The sequence below is a fragment of the Lonchura striata genome, chromosome 9 (assembly GCF_046129695.1).
Source record: "Lonchura striata isolate bLonStr1 chromosome 9, bLonStr1.mat, whole genome shotgun sequence".
Lineage (NCBI taxonomy): Eukaryota > Metazoa > Chordata > Aves > Passeriformes > Estrildidae > Lonchura > Lonchura striata.
This window is the reverse complement of record NC_134611.1, coordinates 28135088-28150535: the sequence shown is the minus strand read 5'-3', so window position 1 is coordinate 28150535 and position 15448 is coordinate 28135088. Positions and strand designations below refer to the sequence as shown.

The 15448-nt window shown below is 41.4% G+C and overlaps 1 protein-coding gene across 2 annotated transcripts; it reads left to right on the top strand.

Annotated features, from left to right (window-relative positions):
* Position 1: 1 nt before the first annotated feature.
* TRMT1L (tRNA methyltransferase 1L) lies at positions 2 to 14804 on the top strand. 2 transcript variants are annotated; one of them, XM_021525135.3, is made up of 16 exons: positions 2 to 183; positions 2676 to 2828; positions 3687 to 3797; positions 4557 to 4670; positions 5598 to 5662; positions 6010 to 6139; positions 7649 to 7772; positions 8173 to 8252; positions 8501 to 8747; positions 9408 to 9620; positions 10406 to 10596; positions 11864 to 11942; positions 12616 to 12782; positions 12985 to 13044; positions 13392 to 13518; positions 13641 to 14804. In XM_021525135.3, exons 1-16 carry the CDS (start codon positions 69 to 71, stop codon positions 13954 to 13956), a joined length of 2292 nt encoding a protein of 763 aa, XP_021380810.1. In that variant the 5' UTR covers positions 2 to 68; the 3' UTR covers positions 13957 to 14804. The 2 variants fall into 2 exon arrangements, with proteins under 2 accessions (XP_021380810.1, XP_021380811.1); XM_021525136.3 differs by having other exon boundaries at positions 3 to 183; positions 3687 to 3749.
* The last annotated feature ends 644 nt before the right edge of the window (positions 14805 to 15448 follow it).

The window sequence follows — 15448 nt, the reverse complement described above, 5'->3', positions numbered from 1 at the left end:
GCGCCGGGCCGGCCGGGCGCGCTGGGAAGTGTAGGCGGAGCTGCTCTGCCTCGACGAGCAGCGGGAACATGGCAGCGCTGGAGGCGGCGGAGGCCGCGCTGGGGCGCCGGCAGGAGCACCGTGAGGAAGAGGAGGAAAGCCACAACCATGACCGTGAGGGCGGCGGCGAGCCGGCGGCGCTCAGTGAGAGCGGGCGGGGATCGGGCGGGGAGGGGAGCTGGGCCCTCTGCGCCGGGCTGCGGGCGGGCGGGCGCCATGCGGAGCCCGGCCGGGTTTGAATTCCCACCGCGGCCGGGTTTGGATTCCCACCGCGGCCGGGTTTGGATTCCCACCGCGGCCGGGTTTGGATTCACACCGCGGCCGGGTTTGGATTTTCAATCCGGGGCCGCTTCCCGTCTGTCCGCCTGCGCCGGGGAGCGCTGTGAGGCTCCCGCTTCTCCCGTTCTCCCGGCGCGGTGCGGGGCCACACGTGTTCCCGCCGGGCCTCGCTACGCTTGAACCCGCGCTCCTGGCGCCTCTTTCTTCCCCAAGCCTACCGATACTTTGTCTTTGGGGATCATTTGTTATTCCGTGAGGTCCCCTCAGGGCTCAGCCGCGCATCTTTCTTCGCAGATGTTTCAACCAAAACGTGTTTGCGCCATGTACTCCAGGATGAGCCTGCTGGAGCAGCGAGGTGGGACCACCGTGGTCCTTCCGACCTGACCCACTCTGGGATCCTGTAAATTGGTTTTTGCTGGACTTCCAGCTCCCAGAGTGAGCCCTTGCTGCCAGCCCTTTGCTGCTGCAGCCTTACGGGTGGTGAACTGACTCTTATAATTAATTCTTTTTGTCGTGTAGGTGTACTTTAGGCTCTCTAAAGAAGAGTTATTCTCTTTGTGTGTGATCAGTGATTCCCGGTGGGCATTTAAAAAATCCTGACGTCTTGGCTCGGTAGCAGCCTGCCTTTCTTCATCATTCAGTGTGAAAGTTTACTTCTTTCCTTATTAATTTACATATTAACTAGCTTTTTAAAAACATATGCGTATTATCCTTTTCAACCATTTTAACCTCTCCACGTGCTCTGAAGATGCAGACTGTCCAACTCTGCTGGTTTTTTGTCACTGCTGTACTCTCACTATACATTTTTATATCTGTTTCCACTTTCCCCACAACTAATCAATAGTTGTTAGGAATTTCTTACTAAACTTGTTTTTACTTACTCGTTTTCTTTCTATCTTTATATTAATAAAGCACGTAGAAACTATCACCAGGAATTCTGCAACTTTTTAATGGAGCAGTAGGCTCCATGCAAATCTTTCTTAGGTGAGTTCTCATCTTAAAACAGGTCTGTGCGGAGCACAGCAACCATTTCTTCGTAACAATGCACCTCCTGATAGATTTTAAGATAGGTAGAATAATTTTACTTCGTGCTTCTGTTTTTACAGGTTTTTGAGCCCCTGTCTTCTGGTATTCCTGTCATTTTCTCTTTCTGTCAGTTTTCATAATAACAGATATTTTTACCCAACAGCAATGTTTAAAAGAAAACAAACAACACTAGGCCAGGGGAATCTGAAGAATTGCTGTAAGTTCCTTCCAGCCTGTCTTAACTTTTGAAATATGTGGATAGAGAAGACCAGTGAAACCATAGAATCATGGAATGGTTTGGTTGAAAGGAACCTTAAAGCCCATCCTGCTATGGGCAGGGACAGCTTCCACTATCCCATGTTGCTCCCTCCACATCCAGAGAACAACCATCCATTCCTGCATTCTCTGGAAATAATTTCCAACACAAACCAGTTTGTAGGTCCGTATTTTCTTCATGAGGTGGATCCCAGTTTCTGTGTCAGGACAGACAGCTTGTGGCTGCCTTTTGTGCTTTCTCTGCACCTCCTGTCTGTCCCATCAAGGCTGGAAAGCCTTGGCCTGCTCTGTTGCTTCTCAGTAGTTGCAAATCGATGCCAGAGCTTTGTTTCTTGTTACCCATGGTTGAAACTTCACTAGTCCCACTTGTCCCCTGGAATCTTGCTGGGAGCAGGACAATATTTGTAGATTTATGTGGCTTTCTGAATCCTTTCTTAGTGCTTCCTTATATCCCTTGGAGAGGGGTCAGACCACACCTGGGGATTTCCACCTTTTCCTTCAGTTATTTTCCCCGGGTTTGACTATTCTCATTCTTACTTTATTGCCCCATCTCAGCCTCATTAAATGCTGGAAATTCTTCACCAGGCCCGCAGTGTACTGGCCGGGGAAGTAATTCGTTTGCTAATGCTGATGGCACCAGCACTTAACCCTGATCTCTGCCTCTGCTGATAGCACATTCCTGCCTAAGTCCCTTCTTTCATACTGTGTGATTCATGAACTAAACTTTTACCGAACTTTTTTAGCTGATAGTAAATTGTCTGGAGAATTTGGAGCTCTTCTTGCCTGCTTTGCCTTGCTTCACTGCAAACAACGTGTAAATGTTATTTTGTTCATCTTAAACATCTGATACTGATGTGTGAATAGTCATTTCAGCTGTCCAAAATGACATTATTCCATAGTGGTTTCCAAGGATAATTGGAGTGAAGATTCATTCCTACATATTTTTTTTTCCTTCATGTTTATAGTCAGCACCAGATTATTGGGAGCAAATGAACATGTTTTTATAGTTTACTTACATCAATGACATTTTTACTGTGTTTTTGTTTGATTTTAAGATGGTTTGGTGATCTCTGAAAATGTGAAAAGCAACAACATTGGTGTGAAAATTCCCGAGTCAGAATTGGAAGCAGAAGACAAAGGAGCAGAGGAAGAACGCCCAAGGGAATCTGATAGCAACATTTTGGATGTATCATCTGATTACCCGCGAGGTTTGTTAATAAACTCTTTAATATTTGTGCCATGTGCTGGAGGAAAGGTAGAAACCCTAGGTAGGAAAGGTAAAAAGAGTGTGTGAAATCTCATTTTAAAACTCACCTCTGTATCCTGACCATGTGGATCAGTTGTTTTGTCTGGCATAAGAAAACCTGAAGATTTATGCTGTAAAATCGTTATAAAGCTGCAAGTTGCTATAGAATCTGTGTTACAGTGGACTGGGAAGTTCTGTGTGCTGGAATCAATAAAGCAGATTTCAACCCAATTTTCTTGGTATTGGCAAATTCTGACTGATAAGTTGAAAAATCAGGCAGTAGATTTAAAGGTTAAATGGTTTACTAATGGTTCTTTACTAAGGGAAAGGAAAAAAAATGGTAGAATTTAATGTATACTGGCTATGCAGTGAATAATTGTTCTTAAATTTGGTCCACTTATAGTTGATATTTAGTCTTTCCAGTGAGTTCATATGATATTTTTGTACTGCTTTTGTGCATGATTTGCATTCACTAACAATGCTGAACAGTAAAAACAGGTGTAAAGGGAATGTGACTTGATCTTTTCAGCTGTTTTTTTAAAATTAGAGTCTTTCTATCTTGGAAAGTCTGTGTGTCAGTATTAAAAGGAAGTAGAAATATATTAAAATACATGGATCTTATTAAACAACTATTCTGGAGATAATTTTTGCAGTCATTTGTGCTGCCATGGAAGTAAAAGGACAAAAACAAGTATTTCAGTCGCTACTGCAGTCATTCTCTAACAGTGCTAGGTTTGATATGTTGCATAGAAAAGTAGCAATAAACTAAAAGCAATCTTTAAAACTGTTTAACTTCTAATTATATCTGGATTTTTTTTAGACAAACATATTTCGATTCAGAGGCACCTTGCTGATCTAGAGAAACTGGCTGACCTGAGAGAAGGTGAGTTTTACACAGCAGCGTCCCAGAACACAGATCTTTGTGTTACAGGTATTTACATTTTCCTTTAGGTTTTATCTTTATCACACTACATATATTTATGATATTTAGAGATGAGGGGTTTTGTAAAAAAGGGCTTTATGATTTATTCTCTTGTTCCTCTGCTAAATTCTTCCTGAGCAGTTGTTTGACATTCAGCTAGTTTTTATTTAGGTTACTGCTTCAAGGGCTTCTACACCTTTGTACACAGCCTTGCCTTTGCTTTTTATGTCTCACATACAGGATTTTCAAGAATTATTTTATATTTTTCAAAATTATTTTATACAGGGTGCACTGCCTTATTTTGCAGCTTAAATAGATATCAGCTGCTTGTTTTGTCCAAAAGATCTAGGAGTTAGAACAACAAAATCTTTTTCTAACCTCACAGTTTGTTGGGAGTCTCGGTTTGGTGGGTTTTTTAAAACATTTCAAGTCTTTGCATGTCATCTGTAAAGTTCTGTTGTTCCTCAGTACTTTTCAGAACCTTCATTAGCTTCATGTTGCTGGAATAAAAAATACTAGAAACCAAAACCCAAAGGTTGTAGAAGTTAATAATTTTTAAAGCTATAGTGATTTTGGTCTATAGTCTATGGAGCAGAAAGAGGCAACACATAAATTTGAAGTTTGTGCATGAAATAGAATGTTCCCTGAGGATTTAATCTCTAACTTGTGTTGATTTTACTTTAGCCTTTTTTCTCTTGTTCTGCATCTCAGCTAACACAAGTGATAACTGCATTTCATGTTTCTTACCGTTTTTAATTGTATTTTCAGATAAAAGGAAGCCTTGTCCATTGTGTCCTGAAGAGAAATTCAAAGCTTGCTATAGCCACAAACTCCATCGTCACTTGCAGAATTTGCACTGGAAGGTTTCTGTTGAATTTGAAGGTAATGGCAATTGGGTTTGAATAGTAAATACTAGAAGAAATTGTGGGTATGTTCTGTGTTTCATCTTTCAAAATTCCCCTTGACTTAAGCATTTTGTTACCAGCTCTGAATTAGAACCATATTTTGACAGAATTAATTTTGAGGTGGGCTGTAAAATGTAAATGTGAAGGAACTCTCCAGCCAAAATGGTTACAATTATGCATTTTCTCTTTAGAAAAACACCGATAATTACTTGGCATGTCATGAAAATTACAATAAAATTTAAAATATGTGTCATGAAAATTACTTCAATATAAGTTTTAGTTATATATTAATAATAATCAGACACACACTGGTGATCAGTTTTGGTGGATCATAAAGATTCCATGGGTTCTGATAAACCCTTGAAGTCTTTATGCAGAAGATGCATTAAAATCCCTGCAAGAAGTTTAGGAGGGAAAATAAAGTGAGCAGTGTGTGTTCTTTAAAAATCCAGGTGTATGGGTTTGTGGGAAATAAAGTGACTATTCAGAGGATGGGCAAGATAAAGTTGAACTATAAATGTTCCAAGTGGAGTATCATTTTAGTTTTCTTTAATTCATTTTAGTTTTCTTTAACTGTGCAACATCTGTTTATAGGAGTCTTCACACAAGTCTTTTAGCCAGGTAACAATATTTTTGTGAAAGACTCGCAGGTATTTCTGAACTGGAGACTTGGTGTAGCTTTATAAGATGCTCAGAGACTTCTTTTAATAAATTTTAAATTCTTTGCATTTTAAAGTTTAAAGTGTATAATTAGCTGATAAATTTCCCTGTGCAGGGAGTGGATGTACCAGATAATTGGTGATGTTCTTTTGTTGCTATCTGGTGAAATCTGAAGTGAGAGCACATGGTGCAGGCCACAGACATGCTGTTCATTAACTGTTCTGGGATGGCATTTGTTTTCCAGGGTACAGAATGTGCATCTGTTACTTATCCTGTCGGCCAGTAAAACCCAACCTTGTTGGAGACCAGGTAAAAATGCTGAATCACAGAAATTCTTGTTACTGTACAAAGTGGGGGAATTGCATGACTAAGGGGAACTTTTGAGATCTGCTGAGTTGCCAAATACAGTTTGCTCCTCTCTGTGTGATGCCAAAAGCTTGTTGGTCCAGGATGTGTGGTAGAGCCCTTGGGTAGCTGCATGTGGTTGTACCTCTTGTTGTGGGTAACAGCTGCCTACCTCAGCTCTGGCTGTAGATTCCAGATATTTTGAATGCTCTAGAGGTAACAGACAGATGACTTCTCATATGCCTGTGTTCAGTTCTACTTCAATCATGTTTTCTGTATTCTGAAACTACATAAAATACACTATTTTACAGACATTGTCAAAGATGGGAGCTCATTACCACTGTATCATCTGCTCAGCAACTATAGTACGAAGAACTGACATGATAGGTCACATTAATCGTCACGTGAATAAAGGAGAGACTGAGTCGAGGTTTATCACAGGTGAGCTCTGGCTGACAGGAAACATTCAGTCTTTTTCTGTCATACACCATGTGCAATAACTGTGACAAGGGGTGGGAGACACAGGAAAAATTCAGAAACAGTTAGCCTTTCTAATGAAAAATCTGCCCTTAATATTTCAGAGCTTATGTTTCATCAGAGGTATAGCAGAGTTGTGATATAGTGTTGCATTCAGTCCCTGTGTTCTTTTTGAGAACACATATAGTGTTATAGTGTTCCCCTCACCCTTAATGTTATAAGCACCAGCTTGTGTGTCTCCAAAAGAGTGAGGATGTGGCATCCACAGAAAAAAAAAAAGTCTGGAGTAGATCTTTCTGCAGTATAAAAATCCTTAGCTTTTTATCCAGACTGCACCAGCCTGGGTTCCCAAAACAAGGTGATGTTTTTTCAGTCTCAGAAGATCATGATCCATCATGTGTCAGTAGTTCTTTGGTAAATTGCAATCCTACCTGACTTTGACCAGAATGAGGCTTTGGTTTCTAACTTGCATAAACTAGGTTAAAAACATTTTAAGTAATTGGAATGCCAGTAGTTTGATGCCTGGGCATCAGTTTGCATGTCTGAAAAGTGATAGTAGTACCACATTCCATGTCTTTATAGATTTTGTGCTATGAAATACATTAATGTCTGTGTGCTTCCCTTCAGAGTTGTGAGTAAAGAATGGCCCATTTAGCATTTTTTAACAAAATGCATGAAACATTTGCATTTCCTCGGGGAGGAGAAATCCAGAGATTTTGTGATCTGTAGGCACTTGGCAGCTCTTGGGGCTCCTGAAGGTGGAGCAGATAAACCATGTGTGTGTTTGACAGCCCTGAGAGAGGCAGGGTGAGCACTGGGACATAACCAGTTGGTACAAATTTTTCCTGGTTGTTCCTAGGTACATTTTAGCCTTGGGATGAATTGCTCAGAGGAATGGCAGCCTGTTTACAGTTGTCAGATATGAAAGCTTGTTTTGCCACAAACAGTCTATCTACACAGAGCTCTGATGCTGGAATTGTCCATGTGCTTGTGCTGTTCATGAACATTTCATGGGGCTGTTCAATAACTTAAAATAGATCAAGGATTTTCAGGGATTTTTGTAGTTCATTGAGACACATTCAGGACTGTTAACAGGGTTTTAATTAATTAGTAATGTATTACGTTTAAACATGCAAAACAAATGTGCCAAGCCTCAGGCTCAGGGGCTGGCTTTTTTAAACTGGAATGGATACATAAGAGCCCAACTGAGAAACAAGCCTGGTATTTTATAAGAAGAAAATTGCAGTAGAGCATGATCCTGATTTGCCACTTGAGATGAGAAGATGAATTACTGCCTGTTTCTCCCCTCATCCTTGTAAAATGGTCCATGTGCTGGATGGATTGCAGCATAACCCAGACTTCTTGCATTATGGGAGCAGTTTTTCCATGTTACTTACCAACTAATAATATTAATGTTAATATTAATTTCAGTTCTCACCAGTTCTTTCCTTCTGCCACAATTACTTGTTTCAGTTCGTGCTCCCAAGTCGTCTTACACAGTGGTGAAGGAGTCAGCCACAGATGTGCAGGTTCTTCCCAACCACTCCACGCCCCAGAAAACAGATTCCTATTTTAATCCTAAAATGAAACTTAACAGGTGAGAGAGCAGGGAGTAGGAGGATGCATTAGAGGGGATGGGGAGTTTGTAGTGAAAAATCTGTTTTGAAAGGCAAAACCTCTGTTCAGAGGGCAGGGGAAAAAAGCTTCTTATCAGAAAACACTTACTGATAAATAATATTTATATCCAAAACCATTATATGTGAAATAGTGTTATTTCTGAAGTAATTGTTTTCCTGTAATTAGTAGATCTTACTTTAAGAATACCTTGCTGTAGAATTCAGCTTTTCAGCACACCTGAGATTTTTATTTACAGTTCTTCCCTGTAGAAAGTGGAGTTTAGCTTAAATATCCCACTGTTAGTTTAAAGGGAAGTAAATAAGGAAAAGGAAGCAAAATGTTCTCTCAACTGACAGACTATGGCCATTTTTATCTTCCAGGCAGTTGATATTCTGTGCACTGGCCGTACTTGCTGGGGAGCGCAAACCCATTGAATGTTTGGATGCTTTTGGTGCCACTGGTAAAGTCCATTTCTTTAATATTTTGGTTAATATCTAATAGGAGGAAGCAGCAGTAACTCATAACTGACAACACATGCTCAAAAATAACTTGAGGTAAACAATAATTTTCTTTCTTAGGCAGGGAGTCCTGAGCTTCCATAGAAAAAGACAGCTGTATTAAGGCTTAAAAAGGCTGTAAGAATATTAAAGTTCAGTGGTCTTCTTAAAATCATTTGTCTTACTGTCCTTAACTTCTGTTTTTCTGCAGGTATCATGGGATTGCAGTGGGCAAAGCACCTCAGAAGTTCTGTGAAAGTTACAATTAATGATTGTAATGAAAATTCTGTGACAATTATTAAGGAAAATTGTCATTTAAACAAAATGAAGGTGAAACTGAGCATTAGGGAAGAAGACAATGGTGAAACTGTGGGAAATGGAGAAGAAAACAGTGACACCATTGAGGTGACAAAAATGGATGCCAATGTTGTCATGCATTTGAGATCATTTGATTTTATGTAAGTATTCAATGTTTTGTCAGTTTTCTGGTTTGGTAATGACACAGCCCACCCTGCTTCACAGTATATACTTATTTAGAGAAATTGGAATGATAGAAGAATCAACCAGCAGTCACTTGAAATGTAATTTTATTGTCCCAGAAATAGTGAGGGGACAGAACTTTAATCTTAAATGTTTCAGAAAGTGCTGGAAAAATATTAGTCTTTTTGACGCTCAAATGGACTATAAAAATACATGAAAATTTTAACCCAGGCTGGGTTTTTTTTATAACTTCATTGTCAGTTTGCTGAAGGGAAATACCAAATGAGTTTTGGGGTTTTTTAAATCTTATTTTAGTTTAAAATACTGGTTTTTGCATTTATTGTTTTTATGTATTTTGCAGCATATTAACTTTGGATTAAAGCAGGTTGATTCTTCCAGGTTGGGTATATAGATGCATGCACTCAAACCCTCTACAGATATCAAAATAAGTGATGGGATTTTTTTATGTTATTAATGACTAACATCCAGATTTAAGCATTGCTGGAAGTTTTAGTCCTGTTCTTTCTTTCTGTTTTAAATGTGATCATAGGTGAAGGTTATAAAACAGTGTTTTCCTCAGTGTAAAGCCAGACTTTGGAGCATTTATGGACACTCAGTGGTACATCCTTTCTTTTCAGCCATTTGGACCCCTTTGGAACTTCTGTGAATTACCTGGACTCTGCCTTTAGAAATGTGAGAAACCTTGGGATTGTGTCAGTGACATCCACAGACATCAGCTCCCTCTATGCCAAGGCTCAGCACGTGGCCCTGCGTCACTACGGCTGCAATATTGTCAGAACAGAGTACTACAAGGAGCTGGCAGCCAGGACTGTAATTGCTGCTGTCGCAAGGTACTGCCAAACTATTTCCAATTAGGGTAAAAAATTATTAGGTAATTATTAGAAATAGTGAGGCTAAAATGCATCAGCAGGGTAAGGAGGATGGGATGGTAATGTGAAAAAAAAAACAAACTGACTTGCAAACTCTTCTATTTCTCTATCAATTTTGCCATTTTAGAGCTCCATAGGACTTCCTAAAATACGAAACAAAATGCTTGAATGGCTTCTAGCTAAGCCTTTCAGTTAGATTTGCTTCAGTGAAACCTGATGTTCACTGCAGATCCTCATATTTGAGGTTAAAAAGATTGATATAATTACTGACTTGTGAATTCAGTTATTTGCATATAGATACCCTAACTAAACACAGTCTGTTAAAGAAATGAAGACCTAAAACCTAATTGGAGAAAAAAGTACAGGCAAGAGGATGGAACAACTGCTTGGGAAAGATGAGGAAGAAATTAAATCACCAGAAGTTTTGAGAATGCCAGAGCATAAATGCTGAGTTGAACATGTTTAGATTTCCCTTGTCCTCTCCCTGCACATGTGATGGTACAGGTGGCAGACCACTATTTCTAGCTGTGATAAGAAGAAATAAAATTAGATTTGTTTGGCCTGCCAGAAAGGCCACAAAATGAGGCACTTCAGAAAGAACACTTCCTCCTGATCTCTCAAATCTTCAGTACCCCTCTCTAGGAAGTGGATGGGCTGAAGAACTGTGCAGCAGGTTCAGGTGTCCATGGCAGTGTTTGAGTGCTGAATTCAGTACAATGTGGTTTTTGTGTGTGTTCTCCCCCCAGAGCTGCAGCTCGCTGTAACAAAGGCATTGAAGTGCTGCTGGCAGTAGCTCTGGAACACTTTGTTCTGGTGGTGGTCAGAGTTTTACGGGGCCCAACCCCTGCAGATGACTCTGCAAAGAAGGTCCGATACCTCATCCACTGCCAGTGGTGTGAAGAGAGGGTTTTCCAGAGAGAGGGCAATATGGTGGAAGGTAAATGGCTTTTATTTTGCAATTTGTCTCTGTTCTGTCCTTGTTTATATTTACATCCCATTAGTAGCAATTCCCCTGTTTGTAACAATGAGTGCTGTGTGCGAGGTGGAGAGGGCGCTGTGCCTCATGGCCATAGGCTGGATCAGTTGTCTGCATGGATTTTCCTGTAAATGGACTGCATTTGTGGCACAAATCACTCAGGTTGTGGCTGCCCCATCCCTGGAGGTGTCCAAGGCCAGGTTGGACAGGGCTTGGAGCATCCTGGGCTAGTGAAAGGTATCCCTGCCATGTCAGGGGGTGGCACTGGATAGGCTTTAAGGTCTCTTCCAACCCAAACCATTCAGAGATTTGTTTCTACACAGGACATCCTCCCAGCCTGCTCTAGCTGCTGGAGCTGCCAGGATGCCTGGTATGTCCATGGATCTGCCACTTCAGGAAAAGCTCTAGGATAGGGGTGTAGCCTTTGATACTACTGGGTTCCTTCAGATGGCAGCAGCTGGATAGCTTTTGGTGTCAGATTGTTTTTCTGCTGCATTTCAGTTCCTTAAAATGCAGTGGACTGAGCAGTCTGGCTTTCCCCTGCTGTTGTTAATGGGCTGTCCCCACACACAGGTTAGCAAAGACAAGAGACAAAATCTGCACTCCTGGAGATGTTGGTTTAAATTAATATAAATCCTAAGACTGTTTCCAAGTTAGAGGCTCTTGCGTGGCTTGCTGTCAACTCATGGTGTTTTTGCCCTGTTCAGAGTCAGATGCATAAGCGTACAATGGGCCTGGTATTAAAAAGTTGCTGAAAAATCAGAAGTTTAAGGATGGGGATGAGTAGCTGAGTATAGTGTTATGGTAGAGATCTTAAATTTGTAAGTCAGTTGTAACGCCTGAATTGCACAGGGTTTACAAGACTTGTAGGTGGACTGTGTTTTGCAGATGTAACTGGCTGATGTTTCAGATTCTGTAGTTGGTACTTACTGTTCACCTGGACAGCTGTTTATGTAATAGTTGGAAGGCAGGTATTTTCCTTGTTTCTTGAAAGAAACACAGGGAAGTTACATTGCTTTTTTTATTATTTTATTGCTTATTTTTTATTTCAACCACTAAATCTCACCATGAGCTGCTTGGCAGAAGTGAAAATAGTGTCACACTTCTGCTGTTGTCCTTCCAAATACCTCACTGAAGTGAGCCCCCACTGCATCTCTTTCTGTCTGTGCAGTAACACAGGCATCGCTGGCTGTTCCCAAACAATTTAAATGCTGTTTTTCTGCTGCAGAAAACCCTTACCAGCAGCTGCCCTGTGACTGCCACGGCAGCATGCCTGGGAAGACAGCAGTGCTTCTTGGTCCTCTCTGGTAAGTTCACATCACAGGACACATTGGGAGAGTCACTGCAGGAGTTCTGAAGCTGAGCTGTTCACACCATAACCGTTTTTATATTAGCACTACAAAAGGAGGTACAGCAATCAGGAGGATCTCAGGAAACTGAATGCAGATTTAAATTTAGTGGGGAGTTCAGATTTTCCTTTTGTTCAGACCAGTTAATAAATAGTAACACTGTTCAAGTTTTCACATTCATTGCACTTACAGAATATAGCCTGCATAGGAGAACCTGCCTGTGTTCCTCTGTTTGCCAGAAGTAACTCCTGTTGTGGAGAATTTATTCAATAAATCATTACATGTGCTGATAGTAATAAATACTACATGGCATGTTAATTAAGATTTGTAGAAACAAGAATAAATCTTGTTAAGTATTTTAGCCATTTCAGATCAGTATTAAAAACGGTTGGCAATCGACAGTACCTTTCTTGTAGGGTTGAATGACTTTCTCAACATCTTGGGGCAGAAATAAAATGACTGGTTTTGTGATCTTGATTTTTTAAATTATTTTTTTAAACAAGACCAGTGTTGTTGTCATAGCAAAAAAATCAATTCAGCGTAACATAATTGCCAATCAATTTGGGCAAGAGAATTTTGGAACAGCTTCCATTAAGAAGCCTTAACTTTTGACTTCTCTTGTGTTTTGTAGGTCAGGAGCCCTATTTAATACTGGATTCCTCAGGAGGATGCTCCTGGAGGCTGTGCAGTATGGCTTGGATGAAGCTCAACCACTTCTGAAGACATTAGTTTGTGAAGCAGAGTGCACAACTCTGAAACATTTTTCTACCCACAGTCCTGGTGATGAGAACAAACAAGGTAAGAAAAGGGGCAGCCTGTTCACAGAGAGGACTGGCTTTGTGGTGATTTTTAGAGATGCTGATCTGTGATAAGTTACTTAACAGCAATGTATCCATAGATTTGAACGCATTATTGAATAATTGAATTATTTCATTCTGTGTAATTAAAGCATTTTGCCACTTAACAATGGAATTAATTTTGCCTTATAATTGTATTCTAGAAGAGTGTGGCGTATATATTAAAACATCAAATACTTCTCCAGAATCCTACTTAGTACATGGTAAGTGGAGCATTTTGGTGTAGCTTTTTTTATATTTAACAGTATTGCACTCTGGAGTTTTTTCCCACCCAGTACTGATTTTATTTTATCTTTATCCAGAATCATATTTATTGGTGAAATCAGAATGCCAAATACTCTATGAAGGCTGGTTTAATTTACTTGTTAATACTGAAAATGGCCTGTTGATTAAATTCAGGCCCGATTTTGCAAACACCAGCTTACAAAAGCAGGCACACAGCTGAAGTTGCTGCATGGCTTTGTTTTTGTTTGTACTGTCTGAGGCTTTGCTGGCGTTTTTGGGGTGCCTGTGAGTACTGAGTGGTTTCTGTGGCCTTGTTGTGGTGCAGGCAAGAGGAAAAGTGAGGAGGTGCTGCGCGGTGTGGCGAAGCGCCAGCGGGCCGAGCACAGCGCCGAGCAGCCCCCTTTCTACTACAACGTCCACCGGCACAGCATCAAGGGCATGAACATGCCAAAGTAAGTGTGGCTTCACCTTCCAGCCTGGTCTGGCACTGACACACAGCTTGTTCTGAGTCAGCCCTGACAGCACCACGTTCGTTCTAAATGCAGGTGTTTGGTTTTGCTGCCTTTCTTCCCAGGTTAAATAAGTTCCTGAACTATCTGTCAGAGGCTGGATATCGCGTCAGCCGAACCCACTTCGACCCCATGGGAGTCCGCACCAACGCGCCCCTGGCGCAGTTCAAGACTGTTCTCATGAAGTACAGCACTCCTACCTATGTGGGGGCACAGGCAGAGGGCCCTGTGCATCTCCCTGGAGAGATCCAGGTAGGGGAAGAGGTTCCAGCTGCTGCAGCAATCAAGGTGGCGGAGGCTGAGGTAGCAGAAGATGATAAATCTGGGGTTGCCACTGCTGTGTTCACAGAGTCCTACCCCACTCACTGTGCTGCTGAATAATGCAGATGGGTTTGTTCATCAGGATGTTAGAGACTTCAGCACACCCTGTTCCAGTAAGCCACTCCTTTCTCCCAAGATGGAGTTTGACCCTTTTGAGCTCCCTGTTGTACTTCAAAGGGACAGTTTAGACTTAGGTAACAGAACTTAGCCCTGATCCCAGCATGGCTGTGGTTGCAGAACCAGCAATGTGGGCAGGCTGTGGAGTTACCTGCTTTTATGCTCACTTCCTTTTCACACTGAAGCATGGAGGCTGCTTTCCACTCTGTCCAAGCCCTACTACCAGCACAGCATCCAGGAGGTGGGACAGGGACAACAGTGTTCAGTATTTTGGAATATGACATTATTGTGAAACAACGTGTTCCTAAAATGCACCATTCCTAAAGCCTGGCTAGCTATGATCCAGAGAGTGGGCACGTTCAGGTAAGGTAACAGCACAGGATAAAATGCCCTCTGAGTTAAAGCCAGGCAGTCCTGCCTGGGTGCAGCTGTTGCTCCAGGTTGCACAAGTAACTCTGCATTCAGGTCTGTTTCCAGGGTTCTGCCTCCAGGCAGGAGCTGATCCCAGGAGAACAGGAAGGAGCGGTGGCATGGCTGCTGCCAAACTTGTTTGTAACCGAATTGTAGTGAATTGTGTAGTCACCCTAGGTAGTTGTCTGCTCAGAGCTTACAGTGGTTGTGTGCTGCAGAAAGGTACAGGGACAAGGGACCACAGTGGGCGTTCAGGTGAAGTTTGTGGGGAGTTGTCAATAGTAGCTCTGAGCCAAGATCTCTTCTGTGAACAAGCAAAGCTGCCAGGTGTTGGCAGTTCTGGTTTCCTTAAATATATGGCAGCATTCCAGCCAACTGAGCTTGCCTTTGTCCTTTCCTTCCCTCACACTTAGCTGTGGTATCTCTGTGTATTCCACTTGAACAGCTGTCAGCATTTCTCCCAAGTTTGGTGTTCAGCATGGCCCCCAGTGTTAGGTTTATCTAAGAGCAGAATATGAGGGGTTATCCTTACCCATCTCTGAAACTGTACAATAGAAGTAACATGACTAATACACTCTGGATGATGCAAAACATCCTATGCTCCTGTCAGGCCAGAAGTTGCTGCCTCTTCCATTCTCTTCAATTCCAGATTGCTTTGGTGGAGAGTTATTCTCTAATTTCAAAAAGGAAGAACCCACTGAAGAGTTATTGAATCAGTGATACAGCAACATTTCCTTGAAAAATGTACTTCTTACAGTTCTTTTTCAAAAATCACCTGGAAACACATTGGAAAGCTAAATGGAAGGAGAGAATTTCAGGATTCTAGTGGCATTTTTGGGTTTTTAAGTGGATAGAGTGTTGGCAGACATTGCTTGCAGGTAACATACTTCAGTGTTAGTAGAATAAAAGCAGTCCTGAAGTCAGTTACCTGGGGCAAAGGATTGTTCTGATTACAGTAAATTAGGTTAAAAAGAAATTTTAACTGAAGCCCCTTGTGGGAAATACTTTTGATTACTCTTGAAGC